Source organism: Talpa occidentalis, unplaced genomic scaffold, assembly GCF_014898055.3.
Source record: "Talpa occidentalis isolate TD23 unplaced genomic scaffold, MPIMG_talOcc4v2.1 talOcc4.3, whole genome shotgun sequence".
NCBI lineage: Eukaryota > Metazoa > Chordata > Mammalia > Eulipotyphla > Talpidae > Talpa > Talpa occidentalis.
In genome coordinates this window covers 93,882,322-93,903,256 of record NW_023603184.1, presented here as the reverse complement: position 1 = coordinate 93,903,256, position 20,935 = coordinate 93,882,322, and the positions used below count along the sequence as shown (strand labels likewise).

Below are 20,935 nucleotides of genomic sequence, written 5' to 3'. Positions count from 1 at the left end.
GAGTTGAAAGAAAAATGCACAAGGCCTCCTGGCAGAAATTAATTACTATACTTCACCGCTTTTTTAAAATTAGTAGCTGCCTTTAGCATTTCCAACTGCACTTATATTGAAGTTCATAATTATGGGGAAATGTTTATATATAAAATGAACTAAAACTAACAGTTTCAAACAAAAATTTTAAGATGTCAAAATCAATGTTAAACATCAAAAAAAGTTATTTATAATTTGATGACTGATTAAGTTACCAATTTTAAAACATATAAACCTACCACCACACAAAGGCTCTAAATGACTAAAAAATGCAGGTGTGGAATGAAAAGCAACACCCCATATCAAATCCCTTTTATCACCTAGAAATGACCTGTTATCAACTGCTTAGGATGTTTCTAGGTTCTTTAAAAATTAAGGGTACATGTGACCTAGGAGGTACTGCTGGGGTTTGTGACCTTTTTGTTATTTCTGCTGTCATGCACTGCCAGACATCTACAAGAGAAAAACATCTTATGTCTCTTGTAAGCCCACAGCATAAAAAATTCAGAGAAATCTTACTTTCTATGCCATTTCCAATGAAAAGCACTAAGAACTAAAACTGACTCATGCCAAATGCATATCACTGAATTGCTGTGATTTCTTAGTCTCAAGTTTGCAACATGGAAATTATTTATAAAATGTCAATTTTAGCTCTGGAAAAGAAATTCCTATGTGTATGTACATTTTCTTTCTTCACCCTTAGAGAATTGCTTACTGTAGGTAGAGATCTGTAGTACAACTTCAATATATTGGGAGAAAAGGGGGATGGTGTATAACTAGCATAATGTACTTTTTTTGACAAGTGAAGACATGCATCAAAATTCACATAGTATAGTCACAATTTTTGAACATATGTACCTTATATATATATATATATAATGAAATATATATCTACCTAATGAAACCTATATACATACATACACTTATTGAAAACAAACTGATTCATGAAACTTCATGAAAAGTACATATAAAGTCTTAAAGTTTTGCAGATTTTTTTTTTTAAATTATATTCATGTAGGCAGCATGGTATAGAGGTTTAAATCTTAAGTTACTCTGGAGTCAGAGCCAGTCTACGTTAGAATTCTTGGGCCTCCCTGGTGGTGCAAGGGGTTAAGACACAGCCTATGAAGCTGTCTGCAGCCTCTGCAGCACAAGTTTGATCCCAGGCCAAGAAGCAACCCACAAGGCACAGCAGACCTCTCCTGACTTGCCCGCCACTCCCCTCAGCAGTGTGTTTCAGTCAATCTGCCTGTTCTGTTCCCCACTCTGTCTCTGATGAATCCTCTCACCTGACACACCTCTGGCCTATACCCCAGCTCTTGTATGCATAAGTAAATAAATCTTTAAAAAAAAAAGTTAGAATTCTTGCTAGTTAAGTGATTGAGGAAAAGTTATTTAACCTGTCTCTGTTTACTCATGAACATTACCTCATAGAATTAGTGATACCAGCTGTGTACCTGCCACCATGGTTCTTAGTATTATTAACTGTGGCAGTCATTGCTCAGTTCAAATCATCTTCCATTAGAACCTGCTGTGGGTTGGCCTTTTATCCACCACAGGTTTTTTCCCTAATAAATCTCTTGCATTCTGACCCATTTTAGCATCTAACTCTTGGAGCACCCAAACTGACACAGTAAACAGAGCAGAGTACTGCTACTATAACACACTATACTATTAAAGTTAGAAAAAAGCTAACCAAAAATCAAATCAGAATTATAAATTTGGCATCCATAGACACTTGGCATATGAAAACATCAATAAAAAATTAGGGAGAGACATTTAAAGACACACATTTCCTCAGGAAAATTCCTAATTAAAATAGAGGAAAAAAGTAGTAATACTGAATATTGTTTCTTTAAAAAAAGTACTCAATATGTGCATAATCTTGACACCCCTACATAACAGGTATTTCTAGACTTAAATGTAGCAAATTAACAGTGAACTTAAAATCTGAGCTCCTCAGGAGACTACTATGCTATAAAAGATTATCATCTCTGGGTCCCTGGCCTGATACCAATTCAGTACCAATTGTATCTGGTGGCTGCAGCCAGCTCACTAAAACAAACAAGAGATATGGAATTCCTTTCTAGGAGACAAAGTAAAGCAATACAACTGGTACACTTATTGACAGTTGTACAAAAAGAAAAATAAGGCATTAGAGTGTAAAGGCTAGAGCTCAACTACGTTAGCATGGCAGTAGGCCACGTGGATGAAAGGCATAAGGAACTTACATACATTTTTGTGTTTTAACCTCATTTTCAAAGAAAAATGCAAATACAACCTTCAAACTGTTGATCTCTCAAAAGGTAAAGTCACTTTTGGAAAAAACAGGTAAAAGTCAATTACTTTGCTATATATCATTTTTTAAAAAGATTTATTTATTTTTTATACAAGAATAGGGGTACAGGCCAGACATGTGGGGGATGAGAGGATTCACCAGAGATAGAGTGGGGAACAGAACAGGCAGACGGACCGAACCACACTGCTGAGGGGAGCAGCGGGTGAGACAGGAGAGGTCTGTCCTGCCTTGTGGGTTTCTCCCTGGCCAGCCGGGAATTGAACTCGTGCTGCAGTGGCTGTGGATTGCTTCATAGGTTGCGTCTTAATTCCTGCGCCACCAGGGAGGTCCTATATACATTTTTTATATATTTTCATTGGGCTTATTAATTAAATTCTGCATTAATCATCTTGTCTAATCCTCTCAGCAACCAAGAGTTAAGTATTAATATTCTCAATTTACAGAAGAAGAAACTCAGGTTCACAGGACTTGAATAAATTAAGTAAAAATGTGATCTTAAACAACTATTATATATGACTTTCAAAAGGCCTATTATACAAAGTCACCATCTAAAATGTCAGCTTCTATTTATTAGCACAAAATTGGCATTAAGATTGGGAACAGATCTTTTTCTTCTGTTTCCAGTGTATGCCTGGCACACAGTAGTGACCAGTAAATGTCTGCTGAATGAATGACCAGAGAACATTAGGCTGGGGGAAAAAAGTGTTCAAGAAGCAAAAGTCAATAAATAAAATTACTACAGATAATGAAAGGTTGTCTTAAAGGTTTTCCTGTATTTTTACTGAAACAGCTGGATTTAAACTATTTTGAAGCAGAATTTATCACTTGAAATGCATAGTTTTTACTAAATGCTAATAAATTAGCTCAGAGATTATATTAATATAGAATTCCAAATTGAAAAAAAAAAAACTAAGAACTGTTAGTCCTATAAAAGATCTAAGCTTCTTAGAGTTTTAAACATAAAATTGCTTTTACATTCCTAGCTGATGTTTGATCCTATCAACTAAACAAATGTAAAAACTATTACATTTGTCTATCAAGAATAGTATAGGTACATTAGCACCTATAATTTTTCTTGGCTATTCTTACAAGTTAAATCTGAGAGTATTATAAAACTTCAAATTAATTAATAAGAGTAAAACTCAGGAAGCAAACAAAAGATAAAATAGTAATTAAACTTGTTCCAAGAGTTGGATAGATATGCTCACAGAGCTATATTGGGAGTAGAAATAGAATTTTTATGTGTTCTATTTTCTATTTTCCTCTTTCAATCTGGAAAACTACATGAAGGTGTGTGTGTATATGTGTGTGTGTGAGTGTGTATGTACACAAACTGAGACTAGGATTACCCAGCCCTAACCGACCTTTCTAAGACTGTGGATCAAAAAAAAAAAAAAAAAAAATCATTTGGGGCCTCCCCTAGTGGTGCAGCGGTTGAGCGCTGGGCTGCGAAGCTGCCCTCAGCCGCTGCAGCGCAGGTTCGATCCCTGGCCACTGGAGAGGGTCCCACATGGCGTGACAGACCTCTCCTGCTGTGCCCACTGCTCCCCTCGGCAGTGTATTTCATCAGTCTGCCTGTTCTGTTCCCCGCTCTAGCTCTGGTGAATTCTCTCACCCTCCCGTGCTTCTGACTGTACCCAGTGCTTGTATAAATAAATAAATAAATCTTTAAAAAAAAATCATTTGAGTGACAGCTATTTTAAATATTTTTCACTACCTTCGGAAGAAAAGGACATGTTGAACTCTAGCTCTTGTGACACAAGGTTCAAATTCATCAAGGCTAACGTCTGTAAACAAACTGGCTCACTGACACTGTCAATCTCATGTTTCACTCATTTAATCAATGACTCGATGATTACTAACATAAAAATTACTACTAAACCTCACAAAATTATCTGTAGGTTTCTTCATATGCTAAAAGTCAGAATTATTGGTAGTGGCTGACAACTGACACATTCATTCCTTGGTTTTATAAAATTTATAAAGAAAATGATGTTTTGCCAGATGCTATATAAATTCCAATACCTAAAACCATTTCTCTCATAAAAGAGGCTCCAATATTATGAAGGAGACAACACATATATGAATACAACAAATAGTTTTAAGTGCATACATTATACTTCAAAGGGCAGAATTTTAATGTAATATATTCATTTCTTCTTCCTCAGAATTTCCCAGAGAGAGATGTGGGAAACAATAAGTGCTTAATAAAAAAATTAGCTGAATCTAAAAAGCTCATCTAAAAAGGCTATACGAAATTAAAAAGGGGAGGTTTCTTTTGTAATCATTACCTTCCTTTTCCTAAAGTGAGCAAGTTAATACTTAATTTTACAGATGAGCTCTTAACAAAATTACAGTGGAGGACTATGGGTTCCTGGGTAGTAGGAATGGCTAATGACATATATCTGAAGAGGTGTGATCCTGTACCTCTGAATCACATACAATGTTGTATAACAATATAACCTCAATAAAATAATAAAATGTAAAAATATGCTAGTTGTTACTTCTTTCAAGTTATCAATTATTTCACTCTTCAGAATGATAAAGTCCCATTTATTACCACCTCCCATGTGGCACTTGCACTGTAATCACCTCATAATATTCATAATGCTATGAGATAGTTACTAAAATCCCTGTTTTATAGATGGGAGAATTGAAGCTTAAGAAAAAATAGGTAACATATTCAAGGTCATACTGTAAAGAGCTAAACATGAAATTACTAATGGAAGTGTAACACCAAAGCCTGTATTCTTCTTTATACCTCTTATGGTATATGTTTTTAAATAAGAAAAAGCTAAAACAAAATCATTATTTGACTAGCTTAAAAGTTCCACCAGCTTAAAACTATATAATACAAAATTTCTTGGAAAAGTAAAATACTTGTCTCTTTATCCTGAAAGACATAACCTGACAGATACTTGAAAATAAAAGGTAAGTTCTTAAAACGTTCATTCTCTAATTCTTTCCTCCTATATTTGCATTCACTATCCACATCCCCAATCTTTTTTGTAAAATGTTGATTAAAGAACAGTAACAATAATAGTAACCACTCATTTTTTTCCTTCTAGCATATCTGTGAAAGAATGAACACAGGTAAGTACCAACTGGAATGGCATTGCTTCCACACAAGGCACAAGTTCCTCTTTCCAAGTGATATCCTGCTTACCCTCAAAGTTTACTTTCAGCTTCCTCTTTTTTGTGCAACTTCTACAGGTTCCTCCCTTCTTCTAATTTAATTTATATTTACTATGTTTGCTATACAAGTAATACTTTATTGCATACTGAAACATACAAGTTTCTGAATAAGGATTTCTTGAATTGTCTCTCTAGCAAGCAAGTTAAATAGTTATAGGAATAAGACATTATCAGTCAAATTTGCATTGTATCACAGTATGCACTATAAAATTATCAGCATGTAATCAGAAAAAATGTTATCTTGCTCATTAGTATCACTAAACGTGTATGATTTATCTTCACAAAGAAACAAGGACCATTTTTAATTTATTTTCTATTCCAGAATCATTAAAACTTTCCTGGAAAACAGGCAAATCAGGTGTATTTAGTACATGCAATGAGTTGATCTGCAACTACCGAAACATCAAAATTATTAAAAACATTTTTAAAAGTCCATTGAGTATTTCGATCAGATTAAATAAAAATCTTTCAAGAAAACAAGCTGGTATGAAGATTTACTTGCACTAACTGATAATTATCATATATTTATGTTTTCAAAACAGAGGACACAAGGGTTTTTAGGAGTTAGCAGGACATCATCTGAATACTTTACCAACAAGAATCTTGATTTAAAAAAATGTTCTCAAAAGCAGTAATAGTTACATACTAGTTTTATGACTTTGCACAAAGTGGTATTACAAGTTGAATTAACTTCTAAAATTGCTGCTGGATCAAGTCAAGTTGTGGACTGAAAATACAAGATAACAAAACATTATAGAAGAGACTGCCACTGTGCCACTTGAGAACTAAAGTTTACAGTATGTGAATATGACTGTTTTACAAATAAACTGAAACAAAATCCTAAAAACCACTTCATTGATTAGAACAGAGCTTACCAGTAATTTCTACAATCACACTCATTTAAATTATGAATGTTATCATTTAAAAACATTATATAATATACAGAATGGGATTCTGTATCATATTGCATACATTATTATTTATGTTCACTCAATGTTTGATTCTAGGAGGGTGACAAAAGCTGACAGGGATGAATTTGTCTAAACTGTTTTTTAAAATTAATAGTATGAAACCTGAAGAGAAAAATCAATGTATAATACCTACCTACTATAATACCTAGTATGGAAAATAGAGAGAAAATGTATATACTTCTTTCCCCTAACTTATATTGAAGGGAGTGACACATCTATAATTAAGATGAGGCCCTGCAATAATCTCGAGCACTCATTTTCTATTTCTGAATTACTCTAATTAGATTATTCATAATTATCTAGTATTAAAGAACCAGTAAGAAAGATTTTGCTCTAAAATGTTACAGATGGAACTCTGAGACTTTATAGATGTAGATTTGTATCCTGGTTCTGCACCTTACTGATGGTAAGCTGATTTGACCTTAATTTTCTTAATCTTTCATTGATAAATTGTCCAGAATTACTATGTCCAAAATTACTGAAAAGAATGAGATAAGCTGAAATGATTATTACAATACCTGGCACAGAGGAGTAATTCTATAAAGATGCAATCAAGTCACTATAATAGGAAGTCAAACTTATGAATGAATTGAGATTAAAAGAATCCAAGCTTAACCAATCATTCAAAAACATAAAGATAACACTGGCATTTATAAAAATGGAAACGTATAGGAAAATGATAGTAAGTATAGAGATCCATCTTAAATTACTTACAAATTGATTATAACCTTAACTCGATCTAATCATTGCCTTTGAAAATATTTTGACAGCTTTGATAAATCACATGCAGGGAAGGGGGAGGAAAAATCCATTATTATCCATTTTTTTAAAATACATTTATATTCTTAAGAGTTTAATGATTTACCTAAGACACTCTGGTCATAGATTTACCAGTATGTAATTTGGTTCATAGTTTTATGAGGTCTTGAGACAGAGAACTGTTTATTATTGTATTATTGATAAAGAACTGGATGCTTCTTTCAGGTGATATAATTATACGAATCTACATGTTAGGTATAAACAAGGGTTGAAAATCATTAGCAATGGTAAATATTTTTTCATGACATGTAAAACTAGACCAGTGAAACGTGATTTCACAAAGTACTTTTAGATATAATTTAATACTATATTTTACCATATAACAGTCATGTGATAAGAGTATTTTAATGAAATACATTCTTTTGATTATGATTATTTAGAAATAAACAATGCAAATTCCAATGTCCTATAATACTTACATAGGTTTAGAAACTAACACTGCCATTTGAAATACTACAAATAAGATAGCCAAAAATAAAATAAATTAATTTACATCCCTTTGAGAATGCCATCTTTCATTGAATTTAAGTTTATGTTTCTCGTTTCAAAGTGGCTACCATCATATGAATCAAGTTATTATAAAAAGTGACACTAATGGTACAAAATAGAATTCCAATTTTATTTAAAATTAAGCTTAGTGTTCATTTTAAATACTGTAGTGGGAGGCTTTACTGACAATTCTGTTATATTTCCAAAATAATAATTATTACTTAGTTACTTATGAGTAACTATAAAGGTAACTTAATTATCAGAGAATTAAATATAACAAAGTATTATGCTGTACTTTGATTCATAAAACTAAGAAAAATAAAGAAAATTCAATTTCTATTTATATCAGTTAAATAACAATACATTTACTAAAAAGGAAAGTAAATGAAGTGAAACATAGGTATATAGCAAGAATCATATGTTATCAGCTCTGAAATCCCTAGTACATTAGTTTCTATTATTATTGTTTTTGTGGATAGTTTCTGCTTCTGAAAAGCTAAATCACATCTAATTAGATCATGATTTAGAGAAGACCTCAATTTTTATTTATCATAATATGATGTCAGACAATATTCAACTTCAAATTCATGACAGATAAAAATTCCATGTTTTAACAGCCATATTTAGTTTGTTTAAGCTGGTGAGCAGATGTAAATATAATCTGCAATACTATCAAACTCCAGGTCTCATAGACAGCCAGCTAATATTTATTTTTAAGTGCTCTAAAAATTATTTGTAAAAGCTGCATAAAAAGGATTCTATAAATGTATTGTGATTTTATTTTAACAATTATTCTACACTACAATGGAAGTACATGCTCAAACAAGACACCTCAGCAGTATTTTAAAGCAGTAACCACCTAGCCAATTTCTGTATGTTCTGTAGTTTTTCTAATCCACTCTCCCTGTGGTTGAGCAAAATCGAATTGCCTCTCACATTTGCAGACAGCTCTGTGAAGGTGATAATAGAGCTGCTCCCTGCTGTCATGAGGCAGGAAATAGGAAAATGGCATATGGGGCTAGAAAGAAAGAAATGAAAAAAAAAAGAAAGAAAGAACGAACGAACAGGAGAAAAAAAAAAAAAAAGAACTAAACAAGAACAAAAGAGATTTCAACAAAGAACAACTATAACCCAATATGCTTTGCAAGTTAATCTCTTTTCAGAATCATTTAGCATATTTAATCATTCATCTGCGTCCTCCCTCCAAAACACAGGAATGGTTGAGACAAGTCTTTGGGGCAAGTTTTCATTGTCTAAAATATTTGAAACATACAACTCCAGAATATGTCCTGCACACTGCTTGTAAAACAGCGCTCTTCAAACAGCGATTTTTAAAATGCAATGCCAATCCATTTTAAAATAAAGGTAGATCACTATTAATTACAATATTAATATAATGTACATAGCAAGCTTTTAGTATTGTTTACCATTACTAAACCTATGAAATTTTTAAAAATTAAAGATAAACATTTATGATTAGACAAAAGCTAATTAAGGGAGAAGCAAATTTCTAAATAATTAAATTGCTAATAATACCAAAATACACTTGTGTAGTTTTTGTTTGTTTCTTATTTTTGTTTTGGTAAGTAAACAGATAGGTGTTTTTTTTGTGTGTGTAATTAAGGATCCTGCTTTAAACAAAATAGATTTTTATTTAATGTGTCTGTCAACAGAATGTGGCAGTAGATGCTAATAAAGATAGACTCTACCTTTCCCTTTACACTCTGAATGGGATCCACAACCACTGCCACAGCTCTCTCCGACAAGGCTTCAAAGCTCTGCTGAGTGTTGATATCCACACCAGAAAGCCAACAACCAAAGCCAGGGTGACTGTGATACCAACCAACAACCATCTCAGGCCTGAAACAAAGAGGGCATTTGGCGGTTCAGTACAGAACAAGTAATACATTTATGATATGAAAAGAAACAACACACTAACAGGGTATAAATTAAGAAGAGATGAAAAACACACAGGTGTGAAAAAGCACCATTAGAAACACTGAAATCATACACCATATTATCCAGAAAACATGGAAATGAATAAGTGTGACAAAGGAGTGCTATCATTAAGAGATGCACATTAACAGTGGTAGATAAGGCTTTCAGTTTTTCACCTTGTTACCACACTTTCTCAGAGCCAGTTTTTACCCTTTCAGCATTCAAGTAAATATCTACTCTTTAACTCCTTAGCTCTGGGAGTTGGATTTTCCAGGCAGAGTACATTTTTAACAATGGACACCAGGATCCACTGTTGTGAAAGGATTAAATATCAATTAAACCAGCAGTAGAACTAGGAACTCAGTCAAAAACCAATTTGCACTGTTCTGCTCAGCTGCTGAGCCTTTTGCTAACATTAATTTTGAAGTTTTTTCCACAGTAGAAGAATTTGAGCAAGAGAATGACAACTACAGAGAGATTTAATCTGGGAGAAAATTTGAAGAATATTGGGATTGTACTTTTCCTGTCTTTACAAATCATATGCCTACAAACATATCTAAATATTCAGAAACTTATTCAGTCACAACTCTCGAATAACATGAAATATACAAGCTCTTACAATTATAAGTGACTGGACAGTAACTCCATGTGATAAACATGGGAAGCTATAGCCCAAATAGGAGACAATTTTCCGATTGGCAGATTACTTGGAATCTAGAGGGAAGAGATACTAGATTATGCACTGCACTAATATTAATATTTTCAAATTAGCCCCCCTCCAAGGAATAATACCCAAACTTCCATACTTTTGAGATACATTTCTAAAGATATGTCCCATTATTCTTTTCTATGATCATTTACAATACTTACCTTCCTGTCTGCTTCAGCATATCCAACATTTTGGCTTGAAACACTGGATCAACTGCCTCTACACTGACACCCTAGTTAGAGAAAGAAAAATAATTTCTTTATAATACATTTTTATATAAAAAATTTGCTTATAACTATGAAAAGAACTTTATATTACTATGCTAAAGAACAAAAAATACCCCCCAAGACCTGTATGTATTACTTAGGAGTACAAAATAATTTTACAGATTTTGTGACACCCATACCTGACACCCACATAGGTCATTCAATTAATAAACCATACAGCAACAATGCTTCTAAATTTGAAAAGCACCCAACTGCTATTAGCTAATGAGTTAAGACAATTTTCAAGATCCTTTAAGTTTATAACCATGACTGTGCGCGCACACATACACATGCCACCCTACCCTATCCCAAGAAATACCAAATAACTGAATCAACTGTGTTTTGGCAAGACCTATCTAATCAAGTATACTTCCTAACGCCATCTTCTGATAACTGATAAGTGCTATTTCTTTTCCATCTTTTCCACAGTTCTACAACTATTCTGCTATTATAATCAACAGCCTCAAGGTCTTATTTTCCCCATTAATGTTAACACTTCAAAGAAGGAAAATAATTTATTAGTTCATTTGATTGGTTTTGTTTTTTGGGCTGATGGGGGAGGAAGTTCAATGCTTCAGAAAGGACTACTTGGTACATTAGAAGGAAATATATACTTTTGAATATTATCTCATATATAGAAAAAATTCATCACTGGAGACAATGATTAATCAAGTCCTTTAAAAAATGATAATTTTGATAGTTTAATAAAAAGATTTTAGAATATGTTAGAATGTAAAAGTGTTCATAATATATCTCTAGCCATTATAGCTCCTACAAGCTTTCTTCTAACATCAGGAATTTAAGTCAAATCTACTTAAACAAACCAGTTAACATAAGTACTTCCTTCTCATCAAAACAAACATTATTTTGAATTCTAATTGAGAGTGCATCCTCAAGAATAGGGGTATGCAATCTGCTACTGACAGGCTAAGAGTGGTTTTTTCACATTTTTAAAGAATTGTAAAAAAAAAAAAAGGAGACAGAAACATATGCCTTTACAGAAAAAGTATGCTAACTCTTGGGCCACAAGAAACTTTCAATTCTGCTACAAAGAATAAAGATGTGGATCACAATCTTATATTGTCAAACAAGCATTTTACATGGAAATCATGATATTAAAGTTTAAGGACAATTTCTTACAATGGATAGCTAAAGGACCTCATGTAATAAAATTAACAGTTTTATTTATGTGTTTTATTCATTTTGAGCTTGAAAACACTGATACGAGTACTAATAGTCTAAGATTTAAATCTAACAAACATTTAGTTAAAATATAGCATGTTTTTTCTATGTCCAAATGTAAAAAATAAAAATAATGGATGTCCAGGTGGGCAAAATCAGCAGATCCAAACTGGTTTACCTCAAGACATAGATTTATTTGTAGAAAATTTGCATTTTGTTCTACATTTTGGATTATTTATAAATGCATTGCATTCTGTACCAACTACTCTATTTAAAATGCACAGTCACATATTTTGCAGTATTTAAAATATAGTTTTTCTCCAATATCTATCTTATCAAAGTATACTTATAAGAAGCAACATCAAGCAAAACAAATAGCTTATCAAACAAATAGCTCAAAACTATGACAATAATTTCCTTAATCCAAATATTTTAAAAGAACAATAAATGTTGCATATTAGTAAAAAAAAATCCATCAGAAAAATACAGATACTTTTCAAGCAAACAGATGAAAACGATATGTGTGTTCTTTTTTTAGAAGGTTAAGAGAATGGTTATTATTTTTTGGTCATTTTCTTTAAATCTTAGAACAAAGCTAGCTACACAAATGCAATGCAATACATTACACACACACACACACACACAATTTGTGCTTCAGAAAAAACAATGCCTTCTAAACAGGTAGAGTAGATGGATGATTTTCAAGAACTATTTAGAGTATGCTTTTTCCTATAAAGCAAATTGCCATACCTGGGCAATAAGAACTAAAGTTTGCCATAGTTTTTTTTCATTTTTAGACTTAACATTTTGAACAAGGAAAGCAAATGTCATATATGACCACATACATAACACTACATAACATTTTAAAAGGGGGCATATTTCAAAAACAGAACAAAACATGAGGCTAGACAATGCACATGAATTTTAAGTCTCGTTAAGAGAGTCTCTGAAATCTTTTGAAACAAGTGTTCAAACTAATGAAACAAATATTAGGCTAACTAACTTATAAATCCAATGAGCCATACTAACTAAAGTTGAAGATCTGAGTAAAGGGATTTAATGTTAGTACGATTCACACAAGTTTGTGGACCTATAAAGAATTCATGATACACTAAAAGAATAAATGGTTTTGATTAAATATAGTCTAAAAATTTCTATAATTAATCTTATGATATTTTTCAATAAGAAAGTGAAAATTTAATATGATGAAAATTATTTTGCATAGGAAAAGAAAAAACACATTTACTTGCAGCAAACAATCAAAAAATTACTCACTGTTCCTGACTGTGGCATAGCAAACACATCAATCACTCTGACAGTGTAATCATCAACAAATTCTCCAAGCATCAGACCCATAACTTCCATTGGAACTCCAGCACGTCCATGTTTTAACATCTGGGAAGAGGAAAATATGTGGACACAAGACTCTGAGATGTTTGGTTCTTCTTTTTATTTAGTTTTGTTTCAGTAGAAATAAAACACTATTTTATAATGTACCAGCAACAACTGCTCATGTTTGAGAGGATTAAGGTAACAAATATACCTAAGTAAAAGACAGAGAGAGAAAGCAACAGAATTCCCTAAAGCAAGTAACACCATTCAATACTTACTTTTAACAGTGCCAGGGAAGAGATATAGACTTGTTCTGCTGTATCCACTGCAGGAGCATCTGTAGGTGGTCCCTAGAAACAAGCAAACTGACTATTATATGTGCCCAGAATTTATAAGCTTAACGTTAACATTACATGCTATATAAATTGATTGTTTCAAAAATGTTTTGGGGAGAACTTGTCAAGTATCCTTTTATTCCATACAATACAGATAATTAAAAAATATGCAAATATCAAACCTGTAGGAAAAAAACAAACTCAGTACTCAGGCAAGTATTCAGGGGACATAAAGTTTAAGTTTTTCAGCAATGCTATCCTACTCGGGCTACCACATAACTCTAAAGCACCAAGTAGCCATGTTTCTTACCTCGGTGTGAATGTCAAATGCTTTTTGACCAGCTAGATTAAAGGATCAACACAAACAGCAAATTCTCTGAGCTTCATTTCAGCTAAAGACTGCATGTAGATTAGGGCTATGCGATCTCTTTGTAGATATGTAGGTATAAGGGGGGGAGAGCGGGCAGAAGACTTCTAATCCCTAGGTAAAAGAGCTGTGAAAAAACACTCGCACTTCACCTGATGAAGTTGTTCCCCTCCCCCCAACAACAAATTTAACACAACTGTCCCAGGTGTGAACAATGGTAGGTATAGCTAACATGACACTATTTCCAAATTCTGACCACTACTTTTAAAACAAGTATATTATTAATCTTATTACATACTAAGAAGATACTGTTTCCCTAAGGATTCCATCTGCTTCATCAAAAGCAACAAACTTTTTCTTTCTTTAAAAAGATTTATTTATTTTCACACAGAAGAAATGGGGTGTAGGCCAGAGGTGTGGGGTGGTGAGAGGATTCACCAGAGACAGAGTGGGGAGCAGAACAGGCATATCTACTGAAATACACTGCTATGGGGAGCAGCGAGTGAGACAGGAGAGGTCAAAAGTAACAAACTTCTTTGACTGTGACATATATAGTCTTTACCCTCAGGATGCCTATTACCTGATAATTGTTAATTCTGCCCCAACCAATGTACTTAAAAATCTTTTTTAATACTGGCCAGTCTGGGAAACTGAGATGTGACTTAGAACAGCCAGATTCCATTTTGCTTAGTTACCTTTCCTTAACAATGTCTTATAAATTACACAACAAACACGTTAGCTACCCAAATTGTAAGTGAATAGTCTATCTCACTTTATGGGTTTACTTACTAAAATTACACTACATTTCAGACTTACAGGTCTATATGTACTTTGTGTTTCTTCTTGTCTATAGGCAAAATTCAGTGATTCTCTTTGGTTTTGTTTAGGAGTTTAAAATATTTATTGGAAACATTAAGTATAAAAGGTTCTACAATAAGTTTTCTCTAAATATGTCTCACATACAAATATTACCTTTTATATTCTTATGCACAAAGTGGTTAGAAAATCACATCCCTCAAATTTTATTTTTAATAATAAATGCCAGATAATAAAGTCAAAAACTGACAAGTTCTTCCTCTACTATGACCTAATGCAGCTTTACTGGTTGCCTTTCAAATAGAAATGAATCTCTTTCAGAATCAAAAACTTGACGGTAAAGTACTATCATGTCAAAATATTTGTTGAGGCTATCATATAAAACATAAAAATTTTATTGATATGATTTTAGTTATCTAAGAAAATTAAGAGCATTTAAGACAAAAAGTTAAGAACAATACTAAGCTGTCATAAAAGGTTCTGGGGGAAGTAATAGTTTGAGGTCCAGTAACACTTAAAATTATTTCCTGGAGCCATAGAAATTTTAAAAATTCATACAGAGAAAAAAATTAAACTGGTATCTAAACTTCAATAAATAACACAGCCCTTCTCAACTGGCCAGAAAATACTTATTAAGGAAAAAAAGAATAGGAAAACAAAACATCACAGAATGCCAAAGTGTATTCCTGACACAATCCAGAATCTTTTTCTGCAACCAATGAAGGAAGAAACACTTTTTTAAAAAACATTATCCAGGCACTAGCAAAGTGCCTGACACATGATAAGAACACATATTAAGTACTGTTGAAAAAAGGAAACAATTAAATTGAGATATTACAAGACTATTTAACAGAAATGAAAAAACAAACCATATGCAAGGAGAAAGAAAGATTCTCACTCCACTGCTACTCTTTTTCTTGATCTATTTGGGGATTAAATTTCCCAAAAGACAGCTTGACTAGAAGACAAAATGTTTGCAGTGGTGAACTGCATCCTTAGAAAAAAAAGAGTAACCCATGTATAACACTGTCTGTGGGGCATATGTTAAGAATCTCTAGCAGCAGTGAATATTTGTAGCTATCATTATAGCTACAATATCTGTAGCTACATATATTATTCTGGATGTTCACCTGTATAGAATACTACATAACTAGGCAATGAAAAAGAAGAAATCTCCATAAAACAGCCTGGAAACTGAACTAAGAGAGATATGTAAGAACCTGTAGAGGTATAGATAAAATATCATCTGACTATCCCCAAAGCAATAAAAATGGGGGGCGATGTACATTTTCAAACTCTTATCTTTTGGCAAACATTTCTGGGGAAAAAGCATTCTAATGATTCAAAGAGAGAAAAGTCATCTAAAAACAGTAATCATGAACACTATTTTAGAAAAACTACTTGGCATTGTAAAATACAAGGTTTCTTATCTTTGAGAGTTAGAGGACAGGTCAAGAAGAAAATGTGAAAAATAAGAATTAAACTTAATTACATTGAAGAAATTATGATTAGTTTCTCTCGGTGATATAGAATACAAACTTTGGATATCTCCAAACAGAGTTAAGGGCCTCCCTGGTTGCACAAGAGGTTAAGTCAGCACTATCAAGCTATTGCCAGCCACTGCAGGACAAGTTCGATCCCCAGCCAGGGAGCTAACCTACATAGCACAGCAGACTTCTCCTGTCTCACCTGCTGCTCCCCTCAGCAGTGTATTTCAGTATATCCTCCTGTTCTGTTCCCCACTCTGTCTCTGGTGAATACTCTCATGGCTCCCTCCCAACGGCACCTCTGGACTGTAGCCCAGTTCTTGTATGCACAAATAAACAAAAATAAACCCTTTAAAAAAAGCCAGAGTTAAAAGTTAGAGATGGAAATTATTAGAAATATAATGAAGGATGGAAAAAGGAGAGATAAGCTAAGAAATACAGTTATTCAAAGGATAAATTAAGAAATGGAAAAAAGTCAACAAGACAAAGATGAAAAATTCTTGAATGAAAAAAATTACATTTGGATCACTGTTGGCAAAAGTCAATGATGAAAGCATTATACCTTGAAAAATCTTAGATAAATCTTCATTACACCTATATAGCAAAATTCCTAAAACTATACAAAGTAGGAAAATCTAGCACCTGCAGAAAAATTGTTGAATTTCCCTGCAATATTAAATGGCAGAAAACAATCTTTCAGATTTCTAAAAGAATAACCTTGTGAGTCAAAAATGTTGGAGATCCCCAAATAAAGTACTAAATATAAAAGGGCTGAGAAAATATGCTTGCATGCCTCTTCCTTGAAAGAACTTCTTGAGCAACTAATCCCAAAACAGAACTAATCAAAAACAACCTTAAAGGGCCTCCCTGGTGGCGCAGGGTAAGCTATTGCCATTTACTGCAGTGTGGGATTGATCGTGGGCCATGGAGCTAACCCACATGGCACAGCAAATCTGTCTCTCCTGCTGCTCCCCTCAGCAGTTTATTTCAGGAGCTCTGCCTGTTCTGCTCCCCACTCTATCTCTAGTGAATCTTCTCACTCCCTGCATCTCTGGACTAGACCCCAGTTCTTGTATGTATAAATAAATAAAATAAATCTTTAAAAAAAAAGAACCTTAAAAAGGGAAAAGCATATATAGAATACATAAAAAATTTTTTACAACCACTGAATGCAATTAAAAACAGAGATAGAGCAAAGTAATATAAATGGCCAGGGTTCAAAACCATAGATTTTATACAAGTAACTCGATAGGGTAGTGGAAATGAAGTTTACCAAATTCTCTAATATACATACAGGAGGGAAAGAGGTCTGTTTTAAGTGTTGATTTTGATTACTATAGAAACAGATATTAGTAGTTTTTTGTTTGTTTTCTTTTAAAATAATTTTGAAATGGGGCCTCCCTGGTGGCCTAGGGGTTAAATCTCAGAGCTATCACCGCCACAACCTGAGTTCAATGCCTGGCCAGGGAGCTAACCCACATTGCGCAGCAGACCTCTCCTGTTTTGCCCACTATTCCTCCTAGCAGTGTGTTTCGGTAAATCTGCCTGTCCTGCTCCCCACTATGTCCCTGATGAATCCTCTCACCACCCTCCACTGCACCTCTGGTCTGTACCCCAGTGCTTCTATGCAAAAATAAATAAAATCTTAAAAATTTTTTTAAATGAAAACATGAATGCTAAAACTGAATGCATGCCTTATCAATCAACAGAGAATTAAAGCAAATAGAATACTAAAAAAAAAAAGGTAGGGACCCATGAAGGAAGCAAAATGCAAATAAGCAAACAATTTAAGGTAAGAGCAACAGATTGGTAAGAAAATATATAAATGAATTTAAGTCTCTTGTTAACAGCCACACAAAATACATTTTTAAAAGATTTATTTATTTATTTATTGATTTATACAAGCACTGGGTACAGTGAGAAGCACAGGAGGGTGAGAGAATTCACCAGAGTGGGGGGCAGAACAGGCAGACCAACAAAGTACACTGCTGAGGGGAGCAGTGGGTGCGGCAGGAGAGGTCTGTGCGCCATGTGGGACCCTTGCAGGTGGCCGGGGATTGAACCGGCGCTGCAGAGGCTGCAGGCAGCTTTGCAGCCCAGCGCTCAACTGCTGCGCCACCGGGGAGGCCCACAAAATACATTTTTAATGGGAATGCATGTGTTTGCTGCTACCAAATAACAATTTGGTATGGTGACATACCTATAATTCTTTTTGTAAATGAAACCACAATATATCACTCACCAAGTCTTTCTTCTATGATGTACTAATCACTATCGTTCCCAGTATTCAGTCACCTTTGTACTTCTGGAATAAACTGTCCAAGTTGACTCACAATATTTTACATTTAGGATTTTTGTTTCCCTGTTTATAAAATGAGATTTGGTGAATACTTTCTTTTTCTGTTAAATTTGTTAGGTTGTCATATCACTAGGTTATAAAATGAATTGGAAAAATTTTGCAATCTCTCACTTTCTATTCTAATAATGCTTACACACATATAGTAAATTATCTAATTATATATAGTAAATTATCTATGTCTTTAAAACATGGAAGAGTTTATTAGCAAAACAGTTGCTCCAAAGCTATTTTTGGAACTAATTGTTATAACCTTTTCTGTGATATTAATAAATGCAGGTCACCTATGTCTTCAGAATAGATGGACTATTAATTATATTATTTCAGATAGTTTCTTTCATTTAGATTTCAAAGTTATCACCATAGTATTAAACATAGTCTATTTTCACTTGTCTTAATACTGGAAGCATTTAAAACCAAATTTGTTTCTCCATATTACATTATATTACCAACACACTGATTTACAATAAAAAATTGTTTAAAAAATAAACTAAAAATAATTGAGACAGGAACACTTTCTAGTTCGTTCTATGAGGCCAGCACTATTCTGACACCCAAACTAGACAAAGAAACTATAAGCCAGAATCTCTTATGAATACTGGCATAAAAATCAACAAAATATTAAGGTGAATTTAGCAGCATATTAAAAGGAATTTATACATAATGACCAAATGGAATTCATTCCTGGAATTCAAGGGTGGCTCAACAAATGAAAATCAATCGATGTAATATACTACACATGATCATTTCAATTGATGCAGAAAGACAAAAGCCAACTTCTCTTAGGATTAAATACATTCAACAAACTTAAACTAGAATAAAGTCACCTCAACATAATAAAAGTCAAATATAAAAGCCCCACAACGAACATTATATTCAATAGTAATAGACATAAAGGTCAAAAAACAAGACAAGGATACCTGCGTATACCACTTCAATGCAACATAGCACCTCCACAGTAACAAGGCAAATAAAAAGAAATAAAAGGCATCCAAATGGGAAATAAAGAGATAAAGTTGTCTGTGTTTGCAGTGATGTGATCTTGTACACAGAAACCCTTAAAGATTCCAAACTATTAAAAATAAAATCAATTCAGCAAAACAGTAGAGTACAAATTCAACACAATAAATGAGTTAAATTTTGAACAATGAACAATCTGAAAAGGAAATTACAAAAACAATTCAATTTACGATGGCATCAAAAAGAATACTTAGAAATTAACCAAGGAAATGAAAGTTTTGTAAATAACAACACACAACTGCAAGCAATTAAAGACCTAAATAAATGGAAACACTTCCCATGTTTCTGAACTGAAAGACTTACTATTGTTAAAATGTCAGTACAAACAAAGCAACCTACAAATTCAATGCAATTTATATCAATATTCCATCATAATTTTTGTAGAAATAGAAATTCATCCTAAAATTCATACGGAATCTCAAGGGACCCCAAATACCCAGCATAATCATGAAAAAGAACAAAACTATAGATTCACACTCTTTATTTCAAAACTCAGCACAAAGCTTAAATAATCTAAACAGGTACTACTGGCATAAAGAGACACATAGACCAATGGAATAGAATAGTCTAGAAATAATCCCTCACATATACAGTCTAATAATTCCTAACAAGGAAACTAAGACAATTCAATGGGGAAAGCAAAGTCTTTTCAACAGTTGGTGTTGTAGAAACTGGATATCCATTTTTAAAGAAAAACTAAAGCTGGACCTTCATCTAACAACAATTACAAAAATTAATTCAAAATGGAAGATGGATATACAGGTAAGACTTAAAACAATAAAATTCATAAAATATCATAAGACAAAAGCTGGCCATGATTTTTTGCATGTAACACTAAAGATGCAGGTTACAAACAAAAAATAGACATATTCAACTTCATGAAACTTAAAAAAAATTTAAGTATCAAAAGATACTATCTACAGAGCATAAAGAAATCCACAGAATGGGAGATAATATTTGTGAATCATATCTGTTATGGAAATAATACCCAGAAAATCTAGAGAATTCCTAAAATTCAACAATCAAATCACAAACACCCTGATTCAAAAATGGGTAAAGGACTTGAACAGAAATTTCTCTAGCAATATATGAATGGAAAACAAGCCCATGAAAATATGCTCAACATCATTAATCACTTGGGAATTATAAATCAAAACTAAAATCAAGGCCTCCCTGGTGGCGCAAGGGGTTAAGCACCACAATATGAAGCAATCCACAGCCTCTGCAGCATGAATTCAATTCCTGGATGGCCAGGGAGCAACCTACATGGTGCAGCAGACCTGGCTTGCCCGCTGCTTCCCTCAGCAGTGTACTTCAGTCAGTC

The 20,935-nt window shown here is 33.2% G+C and overlaps 1 protein-coding gene across 1 annotated transcript in view; it reads right to left on the bottom strand.

The window, feature by feature from the left end:
- PSMD14 (proteasome 26S subunit, non-ATPase 14) overlaps positions 1-20,935 on the bottom strand; it is a 94,108-nt gene that overhangs the window by 26,455 nt on the left and 46,718 nt on the right. The window contains exons 4-7 of the mRNA XM_037523417.2: positions 13,509-13,580; positions 13,174-13,293; positions 10,612-10,682; positions 9,513-9,663 (exon numbers count right to left, since the gene is read on the bottom strand). Of these exons, the coding sequence (XP_037379314.1) occupies positions 9,513-9,663; positions 10,612-10,682; positions 13,174-13,293; positions 13,509-13,580 (414 nt within the window). The remainder of the gene's footprint in view (positions 1-9,512; positions 9,664-10,611; positions 10,683-13,173; positions 13,294-13,508; positions 13,581-20,935) is intronic.